This window comes from Cladophialophora yegresii (genome assembly GCF_000585515.1).
Source record: "Cladophialophora yegresii CBS 114405 chromosome Unknown aczIN-supercont1.2, whole genome shotgun sequence".
In the NCBI taxonomy this organism is placed as follows: Eukaryota; Fungi; Ascomycota; class Eurotiomycetes; order Chaetothyriales; family Herpotrichiellaceae; genus Cladophialophora; species Cladophialophora yegresii.
In genome coordinates this window covers 3,850,714-3,864,270 of record NW_006913046.1, presented here as the reverse complement: position 1 = coordinate 3,864,270, position 13,557 = coordinate 3,850,714, and the positions used below count along the sequence as shown (strand labels likewise).

The 13,557-nt window shown below is 55.9% G+C and overlaps 8 protein-coding genes across 8 annotated transcripts; 1 reads left to right on the top strand and 7 right to left on the bottom strand.

The window, feature by feature from the left end:
• Positions 1-581: 581 nt before the first annotated feature.
• On the top strand, positions 582-1,086 carry A1O7_03306 (uncharacterized protein; the record flags this gene model as incomplete). Its single annotated transcript, XM_007757329.1, has 2 exons — positions 582-901; positions 981-1,086. 2 exons carry the CDS (start codon positions 582-584, stop codon positions 1,084-1,086), a joined length of 426 nt encoding a protein of 141 aa, XP_007755519.1.
• Positions 1,087-1,386: 300 nt separating this feature from the next.
• A1O7_03305 (uncharacterized protein) lies at positions 1,387-2,349 on the bottom strand (the record flags this gene model as incomplete). The annotated part of the gene is made up of 1 exon (XM_007757328.1): positions 1,387-2,349. One exon carries the CDS (start codon positions 2,347-2,349, stop codon positions 1,387-1,389), a length of 963 nt encoding a protein of 320 aa, XP_007755518.1.
• Positions 2,350-3,057: 708 nt separating this feature from the next.
• On the bottom strand, positions 3,058-4,185 carry A1O7_03304 (uncharacterized protein; the record flags this gene model as incomplete). Its single annotated transcript, XM_007757327.1, has 1 exon — positions 3,058-4,185. One exon carries the CDS (start codon positions 4,183-4,185, stop codon positions 3,058-3,060), a length of 1,128 nt encoding a protein of 375 aa, XP_007755517.1.
• Positions 4,186-5,115: 930 nt separating this feature from the next.
• A1O7_03303 (tannase) lies at positions 5,116-6,879 on the bottom strand (the record flags this gene model as incomplete). The annotated part of the gene is made up of 1 exon (XM_007757326.1): positions 5,116-6,879. The coding sequence occupies one exon, from the start codon at positions 6,877-6,879 to the stop codon at positions 5,116-5,118; it is 1,764 nt and encodes a 587-aa protein (XP_007755516.1).
• Positions 6,880-7,420: 541 nt separating this feature from the next.
• A1O7_03302 (uncharacterized protein) lies at positions 7,421-7,852 on the bottom strand (the record flags this gene model as incomplete). Its single annotated transcript, XM_007757325.1, has 1 exon — positions 7,421-7,852. The coding sequence occupies one exon, from the start codon at positions 7,850-7,852 to the stop codon at positions 7,421-7,423; it is 432 nt and encodes a 143-aa protein (XP_007755515.1).
• A 33-nt stretch (positions 7,853-7,885) lies between these two features.
• Positions 7,886-8,296, bottom strand: A1O7_03301 (uncharacterized protein; the record flags this gene model as incomplete). Its single annotated transcript, XM_007757324.1, has 1 exon — positions 7,886-8,296. The coding sequence occupies one exon, from the start codon at positions 8,294-8,296 to the stop codon at positions 7,886-7,888; it is 411 nt and encodes a 136-aa protein (XP_007755514.1).
• A 1,502-nt stretch (positions 8,297-9,798) lies between these two features.
• Positions 9,799-10,521, bottom strand: A1O7_03300 (uncharacterized protein; the record flags this gene model as incomplete). The annotated part of the gene is made up of 4 exons (XM_007757323.1): positions 9,799-9,836; positions 9,925-10,275; positions 10,328-10,432; positions 10,488-10,521. The coding sequence occupies 4 exons, from the start codon at positions 10,519-10,521 to the stop codon at positions 9,799-9,801; spliced, it is 528 nt and encodes a 175-aa protein (XP_007755513.1).
• Positions 10,522-11,264: 743 nt separating this feature from the next.
• On the bottom strand, positions 11,265-12,461 carry A1O7_03299 (uncharacterized protein; the record flags this gene model as incomplete). The annotated part of the gene is made up of 2 exons (XM_007757322.1): positions 11,265-11,742; positions 11,797-12,461. 2 exons carry the CDS (start codon positions 12,459-12,461, stop codon positions 11,265-11,267), a joined length of 1,143 nt encoding a protein of 380 aa, XP_007755512.1.
• Between the last annotated feature and the right edge of the window lie 1,096 nt (positions 12,462-13,557).

Sequence of the window (13,557 nt, the reverse complement as noted above, 5' to 3'; positions counted from 1 at the left end):
CCTATTGGTCTGACTCGACTCGGAGCCGAACCCTCAGGCAGCAGCAATGCCATTCCAGCGGGGCTACCTCGCACTGAACAGCTCAGTCGACGGCAGCGAAGGGACCCATACGGTACGTCCTCGAGGCCTTAAAGAGGCAACATGTCAGCAAAGGGAAGTGAGATGAGGCATTATCACTCGTACCTACACAGTGTTGGGGGTGTAAGTCTACACAGTAGGTGTAAGTCACTTGCTTGACATTCCAACTGCATCTGGCAGAGCAAACCTTCGTGCCCCGTTCTCCTACATCGACTCACACAGTGACACTACAACGTCCTGCGCGCCATGCTTGCATCCGGCACGTTGACCGCGATCATCATCCTCCAGCTCTTACTCGGCTTCGTGGCTCTGATCCTCGCGGCCTTTTCGGCCGTGTGTTTTGGCGCCGAATTCGGATACGCCGTCGTTTGGTGGTCGGTGAGTGAGGGCGCTTGCTTTTATTGTTGAGATCCATAAATACACATACCCTCGCCATCATCACTGGCACTACCATTAACACTGTCGCTCCCACCTGGCTTTCGGACAGCACGGACAGCACGTTAATGAGCATCTACTCCCTACAGTTCAGCTGGACACTGGTCCCTGCATGCCTACGATGGTGGACGCACGACCTCCGCTGCTCCGCCGTCGAGCAGACCGTTCATCTCGCATTCGAGGCGTTCGCGCTGATCGACTGGATCGTCGCAACTGGATTGTTGGTGGCACTAAACATCCGGCTCAACAATCTCAGAAAGGAATACGAATTCGACGTCGACCATGATATCCCGTTGACGGACGAGTTGGTGACGCATCAGTTCACGGCCCTAGGGGTGGGCGGGTTGTATTGCAGCTACGCGTTGAACGCGGTCACTGGGGTCATCATGTACGTGAATCGGCGGTCCCGGTGTGTGCGATTCTGTGAGCGTCCACCTACATACTGACAGAGAGGAATGCTTACCTAGTGGTTTGTTCTTGCTTTCCACGTATGATAGCTTGGGATGGTTGAGGATGGTGAGACGAGCAGCGAGGGACGACCCGGAAAAGGAGTACAAGTACGGTCATTTGTAGCGGGGGATGACTCGTATGGCTCTGGAACTGACCCGAATGTCCAAGCAGCGATTGAGTCGAGTGCGAAGGGCAATATATATGCTTTCTAGTGAGCTTACTATGACCACGTTCACGCACCCCTGAGACATGACAACTAAGGTACTCATGAGTCGAGCTCTAAGCGAGCAGATCATGACATCCACCCCCAATCCAACCGAGCTGCGGATCAGATGACGGCCCATTCCTCGCTCGGTGTGATATATATACCGTCTACGAGGTCTACCCGTACAGCTCGAGCGCACCAAACCCTTGTACCTCTGCTCATCCCACCAGAGAATACCCCAGATCCTTCCCACTCCCCATCTCCATCAGACGTTTCCGCATCCCCTCAGCCCTCAACCCCTTGGATCCCTCTATCGAGAACTTCGCCCTGCCAACCCACTCACCCACCCCATGCTGAAGGACCTGTCTCGCACGCTCCGTCCCATGCCCCGCCAACCCAACAGACCCATGCAACGTCATCCGCCCGAGCTCCCTAGTGACGTCAATGCCCCGATAGACGCCGCGATGCAGGATATTGGAATCATAGAACACGGCATCCCCAGGCTGCAGCGCGACGACGACCTGGCCCGGTAGGTTTGGCTCGTAGGGCGCGGCGTCGCGTTCGGCCCGCGTGCGCACCCGCGCATGACTCCCCGGGACGACGACGAGGGACGAATCCTCAAACAACGCGATATTGTATTGGGCGTGGAGCTGCTGACTTTGCGGGCCACCGTCTCCGCGCAAGTTCAGCTGCCGCGCCTCCTCTTCAGGCGATACGTCAGGCCGCACGTCGTCGCGATGCCACGCGAGTTCGAAATCCCTGGCCCCATCCGGGCTGACCAGCAAGTTGAACAATTCCATGACGAGGCGGTCGTCCGGTTCCGGGCGCTCGTCTGGGTCTCGGCGTCGGTCGTCCCCGTCCTGCGTGAGACCGAGCAGTTCCTTGACGACGTCCAGCACGGGATCCCCAAAGTAGACTTCGGCAAAGGTGTCGCGGGTCGGCATGTCCGGGTGGAGCAGGTGCTGGACGCCCCAGATGTTGTCGCCTGCTTGCCACTCGTGCCAGGGCGGGTATTGTTTGGGCACGGTCCGGACGTGGGGCCACTTGCCCCGGCGGGCGCGGTCGGTCGTGTATTTGCAGGAGGCTTGCATGGCGAGGAGAACGTGGTGGGGGAGGAGGTTGGGGACTTTCACGAAGCCGTCGCGCCGGAGGGCGTCGAGGTGGGGTGTTGACGAGGACATTTCTACCATGAGCTCGGACTGGACTGGACTGGACTTGGATTTCTAGTTGGATTTGGACTTTTGTCTAGGACTCGGACGTAGACTTGGACGTAGACTAGGGACTTCCACGGGTGGAGTAGGGAAATTGCACTGGGTGTGATTCTGGGATCAGATATTCAAGTAGATCGTGCCATGGCTGTGGGCTTGGATGGTGTGGATGATGAGTCCGGGTAACGCATCAGCATATCTCCGAATACTCCATGTTGGCACACGGGTCGTCGTCCGCACTCAGCATTCACGATCGTTGATACGGACGCGAGGGCGACCTAGGCGAACCTAAAGGCGGGGTGGCAGCAGCGGCGGCGATGGTTGGTTGGCCTCCCCGCACGAGGCTGCACAAGGCACGCAAGGCTACACCAGGCTAACCAAGGCCCGGTAATTCAAAGACTCAGTTAATCCTTAGGCGCTGAACGAGTACTCCGTCCACACTTCCCGTCGCAAGAGCAGAAGAAGACGGGAGGCCGTAAGCTGTTCTGCCAAGTTTCTCGTTGTGAACCAGTATTCTCTCTGTCATTGCGTAAATTCCCACAATCTGTGAAATTCCCATCTTGTTTGCCCTGTCGTTACGGTTTTCCCAACCCAAGTCTATCCATGTATTTCCAGACTACCCTATTCATTATTTTCCAACCCACCCTTCGCTGATATGCAAGAAGTGCCCAAGAAGAGTCATCAGAATCCATCCCCTTCCCGCCATGGCCGTCCAACTTCCAGAGCTCTCAACCGCGGATCTCTACCCCGATCGAACGCGTCCTGCTTCAACTGCTCCAGCCGCGCCTCCATGTCCTGAGCGCTAGCCCTGGCCTCTTCAGCTTCAAGCGACACTCCCGCCTTTTCCGGGACCTCCTCGGCCTGGACCCTCCGCATCTCTGTACGCAAGTCAAACCACTGGTCGAACTGCTCAGCACCACCAAAGCAGACCCCGTAGCCGTCGCAGTAGCAGACGTGCATGGCCGGACACAGCTCAGCCACCCCAGCAAAGAGGAACTGCCACGTGTACTCCATCACGCGACCGGAGAAGACATCACCGAGCTCCGTGTTGAGGATCCAATCCCTGTACCGAACATACTCGTCCCTCGGAATGGCGCGGATGCGGTCCCGCGAGACGGCAAACTGCGCACAGCAAGGCTGCGAGATGGCCCGTGGAGGGGGCACGTTCGGGTGCAACTCATGCCACACCGCGAGGGAGAACGCCCGCTCCTCCATTTTCCGGTGCGTGTCGAGTTCCTCGTCCGGCCGGTCGAGGTGTAACCAGTCGGGACAGCCTGGTTCGTGATGACATCGGAGGTTGAAGTATCCTGCGCGCGTGACGTGGGCGTCACTGAGATGTTCGATCGTCGTGATCATGTCCGAGTCGAGGAGGTCGTTGTTGTGCCATGCCGTCTGGTGGGCGTGGACAAAGATGGACACGTCGGAGAGGGTGTCGTAGTGGTCGATAATGTAGGACAAGTACACCATTGCTTCGTGACCTTTGTTCCGCGGGATCTCGTAGCCCGGGGAGAGAGATGGCTTGTCCACCACGTAGACGGCCTTTGTTACATTCAAGGCCGAGCTCTCCAGCCAGGACACGTCTTCGGATTCTTGTCGAGCAACCACGACTGTCCTCGTGTAGGTTTGGCCATCCCCCTTGGGCGTCCCGGGTAGGTACTCGATAGTGGCACCCTCTGGGGTGATCTGCGTCGTGATGACGGGTAGCCTCTGAACATCGACGTCCTGGAACTGATATCGAGGAAGGTGCCACCAGAGCAGGAGTACCGAGACGGCGGCGATGACGGCAACTCCCGGCCGTAAACGCCACATCGTGATCTCCCGAGAGCAGACGACGAAGCTGCCGTTCTCATCAAAGGCAGTCCGTTAGTGGGTGTGTAGAGATAATTAGCTGTCTTGAACACGGACCGGTTCAGGTCGCTAGCACCACCCTTCGCCAGCAAAGGTACAGTACGCGCATCCGTCCGCATATGTACCTGTGAAAGATCTGGACACAAGCTCTGTTACCCGGAAGGCGGCGTACCAGTGGCTGCCTGCCACTGAGGCAATGGAAATGAAATGAGACTCTGGAAAGGAAGGCTCCCAGCATAAGGCTGGTGCTGAAGAATTTGACGAAGCCATTACTTAATTACGAGGTAACCATCCCTGAGCCTTTCCACAAATCACATGGGCATTAATTGACCAACGCAGTGGTCGAGTGGCACCAAAGATGACATGGTGCGAGCAAATGCACAAGCTTCGACAGGGCCCGCCCAGCACCGTGGCCGTTCGAGGGTGATACACGCCAGGGGCTGATCCCAGGCTCCACAGGCATGGGTTCCAGGCGTGATTGGGCTCTGTGCCACGTTAAGCGGCTCGAGCGGGAAGCCTGGGAGAACGACGGGCCCTCCGGAAATAGAAAGGACCCGCCGATGCGACCACCGGAAGAAGCTGCCTGATTGACGCCATGGAGCTTGTTTCAACCGTTTGTCGATCATCAACACCGCCTGTGATGGCAGCGGGCCCGGATCCAAATATACGGCCATAGAGGACGGGGAGCACCAGAAGCGTACACCATCATGGACATTATTCACAAGGCGGCAGGGTGTTTTGACGCTGCTGCGTAGGGCACTTGTATCTTTCCCGGCAGCAATCAGTGTGGCTTTCTTAGCTATCTTGCCATCAACGAGTATGACACAGTAAAATGCTTCTCTCTCCGAGAACAATTAGGTGCGACATGCTGGTATGTACTAGCTGTGAGAACTAATAGATCGGCACCTTGAACGCATCAAGGTCATAATTCCAATAGTCGACACTGCTCTGGTCGAACCGGCACTCCGGATTGGCATTCGTCGCATTATTGCCCCCCCGCCACACCGGCCGCAGCGGCCACGCACAGATCTGTTGATTCTGCCCCTTATTCTCGCCCATCAGCACCGTGGCATTCAACGTCTCCGGCGCGACGCCATTTTCAACCCAATCGATCATCACGGCCAAGTTTGTCTGCGGGAACGGCCCATCCGGCTGCGCGGGGTTCGCCGCGCAGTGCGTCGCGCCCGGCACGAGGAAGAGCTTGAAGAACTCGTTCTGCGCCGCAGTGGACTCATTGTAGCTTTTGCCGGGGTTCATGATCTTGCGCACGGATTCCCAGTACCGCACGCTCGACGCCGTGGGGATGCCCCAGTCCGCCTCGCCGTGGAACATGAGCACCTTGCCGCCGGCCTCTTTGTAAGCAGTGAGGTCCGGCCAGGTTGTTTCCAGCACGCCTTGGAACCGCTGCATGCCCACGGTGATCCAGTCCTTCAAGGTGTCGTAGGTCACGCCGTCGAGGTTGGGCAGGTTCGAGCCGTTGCGCAGGTTGATCTCCACCTCGACAAAGACGCCGCCTAGACTGATGACGCTGAGACCCCATTGCCCTGTCGTGGCGTTGTAGCCCGTTGTTGCTTCGGTCATCTGCGCTCCCGGCGCGGGGGCAAAGTAGACGCGTCGGCCCTGCGTGTCGTGCAGGCCTTGGAGGATTTTCCTCGCCACGTCAACGGCTTGCTTCGTCACGTTCCCTTGCTGCGTGGGGATTGCAGGTGAGCCAGCAACTGCATTTGCCGGCGTGGCGGGACAGGAGTACGGCTGCCCGGCAATCATGGAAAAGTTGTCGGCCTCGACGTATTGCGTGTAGCACAGATCCGTGCGCGCGACCACGCCGTCTATCTTCCCGTCGAGCGGGTCGCAGCTGATGATGGTCTCGTTGACGATCTTCTGCAACTCACACGGCGACGGGTAGTAGCCCATGGTCTGCTCGACCACGTTCGGATACAGAAGCTGGGTCTGCTGGAACGACCACCGAAACGCCGGCGCCCCGACAATCGCGCCATCGAACGAGTCCGCGTATCGCTGCACCTGGCTCCAGCCCTCGCGACCGCCTTCGGAACAGCCCTGCCAGTATGTATATAGGGTCGTGTTCATCTGCGTCATGTTGAAGAACAACGTAGTAAATGCCTTGCCCAGCTCGCTCATCTCCCGGATCCCCTGGTAGCCAAACATATGCACCTTGTGCCAGTTGAGCGTGCCGTTGGCGTCCAGCCACTGTGTGATCGTGTTGCTCTGCGCGGCGCCAAACCCGGCGTCGGTCAGTCCGGAAACAGCGCCATAGATGATTCCACCGGGCAGTGACCCGTTGCCCGAATTGATCGCGTAGCCGCCTCCGCCCGTGGCCAGGAAGCGATTCTGGAACGCGCCAGGTGCGGGCAGCCAGTACGTCAGAGCCACTCGGTCATCCTCCAGACCGTCATGCGAATATGTGAAGCTGACGTTACAGTAGTCGAAGGTGGCATCGGGGAAGAAGTCGTTGTCGGCCACGCTGACTTGGGTCACCGGGTTCGCGGTGACGGACGACGGATCAAGACTCACGCCTTGGTAGAAGCCCGGTGGCGGGAGATGTGCCCGCACGTACGATGGCGTGCAGACATCGTTCAGAGTGGCTGCTGTGGCGCCGGCGAGCACGGCAGCAAAGACCGGGACGTGGAAACGCATCTTGTGTCCCATGCGCCAGATCGACACTGGCAGATTCGCGCCATGCTCAAACTCTCCGGTTGTTTATATATCTGTGCTCCTCAGAGCTTGAGAGATCTTGTCTTCAGTCCATTTGCCTTAATGGGACTCACCGCATCGAGCTAAGAGGGGTACTTTTGCTTGCCTGAGTGGGACTAATTGAACCCATGGAGGAGAGGGGTACTCGCCTTGTGTCACCCACGGTGCACATCCCCACGATTCGTCGGCATAGAGCCCCAGAAACGTGTGTAGTGCAGCCCAGCATTGAGATCGAAATGTGGAGAGCTGCGCATGTACCAGCCAGCCACTGATGTCTGCTCTCGGGTAGGGGAAAGATCGGCTCGCATACGTACCGAAACCCTCGTGGTGGCCAATGGTGCCCAGGCGCTTTGGGTTATCCAAGCATTAGGCTGTACTTTTGATTATCGACATGACTTCTTTGCGAATGCCGCCTTCACCTGTTATGCGCCTGTTGTACTGCGCAGTCCATCCAACGGTGTTCCTACATTATTTACAAATCTTGTCACGCCTGTTCCATTGCGATCGTATTCAGTGGCCACTGTACCCATGCGAGGAATTCCGATCTCAACACACCCGAGATGGCACCGATCAGTCGCGCGCCCACTTTGTCCAACCACCAAAACCCACTGAACGCGCGCAAAGCCACACCATAATGGGGCAGAATGACGAGCGCCATCTGATCGCGTTCCCTAAGAAGGCGCACAAGGTCGCCCCCGACAAAATGAGGCCAGGCGATCATGTCGTCAAAGATCCCGCGTTCAGCATCCTCGGTAGGAAATGCATTTGTCAACATCTCGATGCTGCGTCCATAGATTGGAATCTTGACCAGAGTTTCGCTGTCATCGTTCGATCCTGCTTCTTGAGCCAGGTGCTCCACGTAAGCCATGAGACTGCAGAGAGCGTCCTGTGACTCTTTGACCAAGTACAGGAGCATATTCCCGGGATCGGTCGTCCTGTCCATCAAAGGCTACAGCACACCGGATCGCAGCCAAGCCTCCCCCTGGGAGGCGATGATGGTGGCGCCAATGACATAGTCGAAAACAGAAGTGATTTCGCCAAGCACTTCCTCGGTGCCAATCTCTCCATCCGTCGCTGAGATGAAAGAGTATCGAATGGGAAGAAGCAACGCGGAAAAAGCGAAAAGAGCATGACAGTTCCCCGATGTTATGGTTCGCAGTTCAGGAATGTAGTCCGCTAGAGCTAGGGCTTGGTGCTGAGTTGCCAGATCTAGATACCTCGACTGCAGCAGGGGTGGAGACGTGTATCGCAAGTGCATCGATGACAGAGCCAGCAGGCCGTGCCTGAGAAATGGATGGTCCGAAGCCAGAGCTGGAACAGACACCTGCCATACCGGGAACGTTTCCCAACGGTCGCTCATGGTGAAGCAGGTGGCTTCTGACCAGCATTTGATGAGTTCTCCCTCGTATTGCTCGAGGTCATCTGTGCTTCCGTGAGGATCGTGGGTACCCGCCGCCGATGCTTGGGGTGTACTACCCGAACTCCCGGGCGATGAATGGACAAGCGGGCCTCCAGTGGAATCTGATTCGAGGAAAGAGCAGCCTCCACCGAGTCTGTTACAGTTGACACAACTCGGACGCTCTTCACCACATCTTATCTTTCTCTGTTTGCAGTTGGTGCATCCATGTCGAGACTTGTGGTGGAACTGTCGCGATAGCATGTCGCTCAAGTCTATGAGTTATGAGATCGTGTCAGGGGTACAGGACCAACCTCGACGGTGCCTCCTCCTTATATCCGCGTAAGGGGCGCACATAGCCCTCCCTTTGAGCACCACCTTCCCGCTCCATCCAGGAGCACTCCATCACAGAGTCAGCTGGAGGCATCATATTCCACGAGCCGCGGGCTTCGCCCGTAGCCAGTCGGTGCTTGGTCTCTGGGCGGTCTCTGCGAGGCTCCTATTGATGAATCAGGCGTGCTGTTGCGGGTGCTCCAGCTCGTATATCGAAGTACTCCACGATGGTGGCAACGATGGCTAGCAGCTTCCAATCTGGAGCAAGGCCAGATGGTTAGCGTAGGAAGAAAAGGACTCGCAACATCCGATGGGTGGCTTGGGATTCCCGGATGTCAAGTATGCATGAGGCTGACAGCGGACAAATGCCTTCGCTAGCGAGCAGGATCACCGAGGAGCCGGTGCCGGTTGGCGTCATTCAAGGTCGTTTGGTCGCACCTTCTCGCCACAAAGCTGTGCCACTAAGACACCTCATCACAGGTTGAGAAGAGGCGATAGAGAATTCGTATCAGATGTTGTCGAGCATCTTCTATACCACATCGAGTACAGTGTACAGTGAACGCGGTGCCGGACCCTGTTGGCTAGCATAAACCGCTCCACCGGTGGCTCTCCCGAGTTTACTCACTTCAATACGGATTATGAGTTATGACTCCTCAGCCATATCTTCTTCATCTTAGCAGCGCCACACATGAGCTGCAAACACAGTCCGGATATGTCTCATGGTTAGCCATCAGAGTGAGGTGTGATCCTACGCGGCTCGATGGGCTGCGAGCTTGTTGCAATCCGACGAACAAATAAGCATTCCGTGAATTGAGAGTGCATCGCTCAGCGTACGAGATTAGAGAAGAGAAAGAAACAGAACGGAGTAGACGATGTGGGGAAAGAATATCAATTCATTGATAAAGAGCTCTAAGCCCTCGAGACTTTCGTCATTCCCCTTAAGAGTCTGCTGATGGTGGAGACCGCGTCAATGATCTCCCAGGAAGGACCGATGGCGGTCAAAGGGTAAAAGTACAGAATAGGGTATGCCAGTGGTACAAAAGGTGTTGCTTGGGGTATCTCATTCCCTCCGTCGCTCCTCATTCATGTTTGCCATGGCTCGACAATGTAACGAAAAGAAGGCTGTTGGCAGTCTACTTCTTCTGCTCGCCGGAGATGCTGCTAGCAAGGTCTGCGTGCAAGAGTCAGTATGAATGGCGCATGCGGAGAGGACGGCCAGCGAAGATCTGGAAGCCTGTGACTGCAACAGTGAGACGTACCTGCGGCGGCCTTGCTGGCGGTGTTAAGAGCATTGGCAGTCATCTCTTGGGCTTGTGCAACGTAGCCTTTGCCTGTCTCTTGTGCGGAACCAGCGGTCTCACTGGCCTTCTGACCGTACTGGGAAGCAGTCTCTTGGGCGCTCTGAGCGGTGTTGGAGGCAGCATCCTGAGCTTGGTTCAGATAGTCCTTGCTGGATTCTTGTGCAGCACCAGCATTGTCTTGAGCACTCTGCCCGATGTTGGATGCGGTCTCCTGGACGTTCTTGGTGGCTCCGGACAGAGAGTCTTGGGCAGAGCTAGTCTTGCTTGAGGTCTCGTCGGAGAGCTTCTGAGTGGTAGACTTGCTGTCACCTGTGTCGGGTCAGTGTTGGACTCCAGAGTCGACAGAGATAGAGCAACATACCAGGCTGCACGGCTCCGGCAACGCTATCGGCAGTGTTGGTGGTACCCTCCTTGGCCTTGTCGGCGTATGACTTCTGGGAGTCGGGAGTGATCTTCTCTTGGGCCTCTGTCAATGAGGTCAGTGAATGTCTCAGACCAGGGGGTGCAGAGAGTACACCTACGATCAGTCAAAGGCTTTCTCGCGTTGTCAGACATGATGGTGATTGGTGAGGATGAAATTGAGTATGTGGTTCTCTGGTAAAGCGATATGCGCAAGTGAAAGTGGGGCTTTTTGGGAGATGTGGTGGTGGAAAGAAGTTTTGAAGTGGAAAAGAGGAAATTATAAAGAGGAAGAGAACAGAGAAGCGGGTCGAAGATATCTCTGTTTTTTTCGTCACGAGGCAAGGCAGCCGCAACCCAACAATCGCGTCAGAGACAGCCGCTGGTGTACAACAGGATGTTAATGGTGGGGTGCGAGGTGAAGTGGGTGGGAAGGCGCCGTGTCAACTTTGACGTCACTGCGGGAAACGCGACATGGCAGGCGCACATGCCACAGAGGCAGCCGTAAGGTGGACTCATCCGAGGAGCATGTGAGATGAGATTTCCATTTGCACCGCTCCAACGCCAGTGATGGCGAGCTGCTACGAAGGAGGCATGTTTGGCGATAGGACCGGATCGCTTTGCAGCCGATCTCAACGCCGATCGTCTCTGAACAAGCCACCGAGCCACAACAAAACAGCAAGGGGTATCCGCTCGCTGAATACACCGACCAAATGAATCCAAGAAAAGCATGTACGAGTTACTGCACACGTCCCCGTCCACCCCATTACCTCAGTATCACGCTCTGCCACCTTTGTCCTGTGTTTCTGACACCATTGCGTCTCGCCTCTGGGCGATCTTGCCACAAGCAGCCATGCCTCCGACCACATGCCTCCTGGTCCTGGTCCTCGATCTTTTTCTTAGGACTCGGCCTTGGCCACTGACTCTTCCGCAAGAGCTGCCTGCCTGCCAGTAGTGCTCAGGTCGCCACCCTTTCCACCGTACTCTTTCGGCAGCAGCTCTCCCAGCCCTTTAACCTTGCTGCTGGTAGACAACTCCTTGGCAAGATTGGCACCATTGCTCATCGGATGGAACTTCTTGATCGTTTTAGCCGCGACGAAGAGTTTCATGAACGCATAGATGAACCCCATGAAGACCGGTACGTTCACGAAGAACTTCTCCTTGAGGAGCTCAGGGTAGTTCTGAGCGAAGACCTTGATGGTCTCAGTGCTGGCAGCCTTCACAACAGGGGACTGCCGCAGGAAACTGATCGATTTGTAGTCGTGCACCTGGAGAATCTTGTACGGGTCGTACTCAGCTGTAATGGGCTTGGTGGCCTTGTCAATACCGAGTGCTTGTAGGGCATCTTCCATGAGGGCGACACGCCATTCAATGAACCTGCGGGAAAGGCATCAGCAAATACGCCTTACGGTCCTTGATTGCTGATCTTACTCTTGGAGATTGCCAAACGTCTCGTTCAGATCCTTGACACCGCCATAGATGTTCCAAGTAAACACCTCCCTCGCCTCGGGGTCGTTCGACTCGGCATCGCCATAGACAGTCGTGTATCCAAGGCCAGCGAACTTGCTGCGGTTGAATTGCTTCTTCAGTAACTCAAGTGGCTTCATCTTGGCTCGCCAGTCCAGGGTCTTGGTGAGTGTGTCCTTGGATTGTGCCAAGTCTCCGTCATAGGCATTGAGGTACTTTTGCAGGATAACCCTGGTCGGAATGTGACTGGACGGATCTGCCAGGGTAACTCCCCAGATTTCGGGATGTCCATGGGACTTGGCGTGTGCCCAAAGCTCTTCAATCGGCGTGGCAGTCTTTGCAACGGAGACCTCCTTGTTTGCCTCGTCCTTTTGATCGGCGACCGGAAGAGCCTCCTGAGTCCAGGTCAGCACGGTACTTATTAAGCAAAATGACAAAAGGCATACAATGGGTGGTTCAGTCGACGAGGGCTTCCCTTCACTGTCGGGAACAACAGCGGAGACCTCGCCAGGAAGAGTGGTATTGTTCGGTGCATCTGTCGTCCCTTCGGACGAAGGGATGATGCCAGACACCTCGCCCGGCAAGGTCGTATTATTTGGGGCCGCAGTGGTTGCTCCGGGAGCGGACATGGTGTCGATGAAGGTTCCTTTGTCACCGCAGCAGAGATTGAGTTGCACAAACTTAGGAGGATCGTGCTATAGCCGGTTTCGCTCTGTGGCTGAAGCGGCGCCGATAGCTGACGAGGCCTTGAAGCACAAAACCGATGCCGGATTCAGTTGTTTGTTTATTTACGCCGAACTCCCGGAGCTTTTGCTTCGAGATCCAACAGCACGAGAGACACGACGCAAATCAGCCAAGTTCTGTGCTTAAAAGCCACTTTCGAAGATCAAGTAACGACTTTTGGAGAGCGAGACAATTATCTGTATGACTGGGACCTGAGGTCGATGAGGTTCGACGAAGTTCAAGGAGATCCATCTAGAAATATCCGGGGCACCTACTCCGTACTCCGCAATCTTATCTGATCAAGCGAGCGCCGGATGAGACATACGCCCCGGACATACCCGATATCTCCGCGTTAACGATCACATGTTTCGAAGGCAAAGGGGCAAGCAGCAACGAGCGAGTCAAGCACAGCAGGACTCGGTCAATAGGCGACCAAGAAACTGCTTTGCACATTCATCAGGCCCCAGTTGACAACCAGAAGACTACGTCGCTGAAACTTTTCAACATTTGAATTGAATTTGCATTGCATGGGCTGGATTGGGCAGCCACCTGATGCACATTACGGACGCTACGAGTATTGGTTGCTCGACTGCTCCTCTGCACCATCGAGGAGTCGCGGCATTGTCCGAGCGGGTATCAAGCGGTGCAGTATATTCTGACAGTCGACACCATCGCCCTGGCAGGCGAAGACCAAAACTGGAGTCCTCATGCCTCTTTCCGTTACTGATATGAACATGGGCTGGACGGATTTGGGATGGATGCTGTTTCAGTTAGGAGTGCTGAGTGGTCTGGTTTGTCACTTCGATTGAGCTGCAGCTGCAACGATCCCCTGTTTCCTTCCCGCTGCGCTGTGTTCCCTACCTTGCGATAGAGAAAACGGGAGCAGCAAGCGGGAAGGAAACGAACGGAATAGTGGAACAGCACTGTACGGGGACCAAGCCCAACCGTCCATGTCCAGCATCGGATGTCACCTCGGAACCTTGTATCGATTCGTTCTCTTCA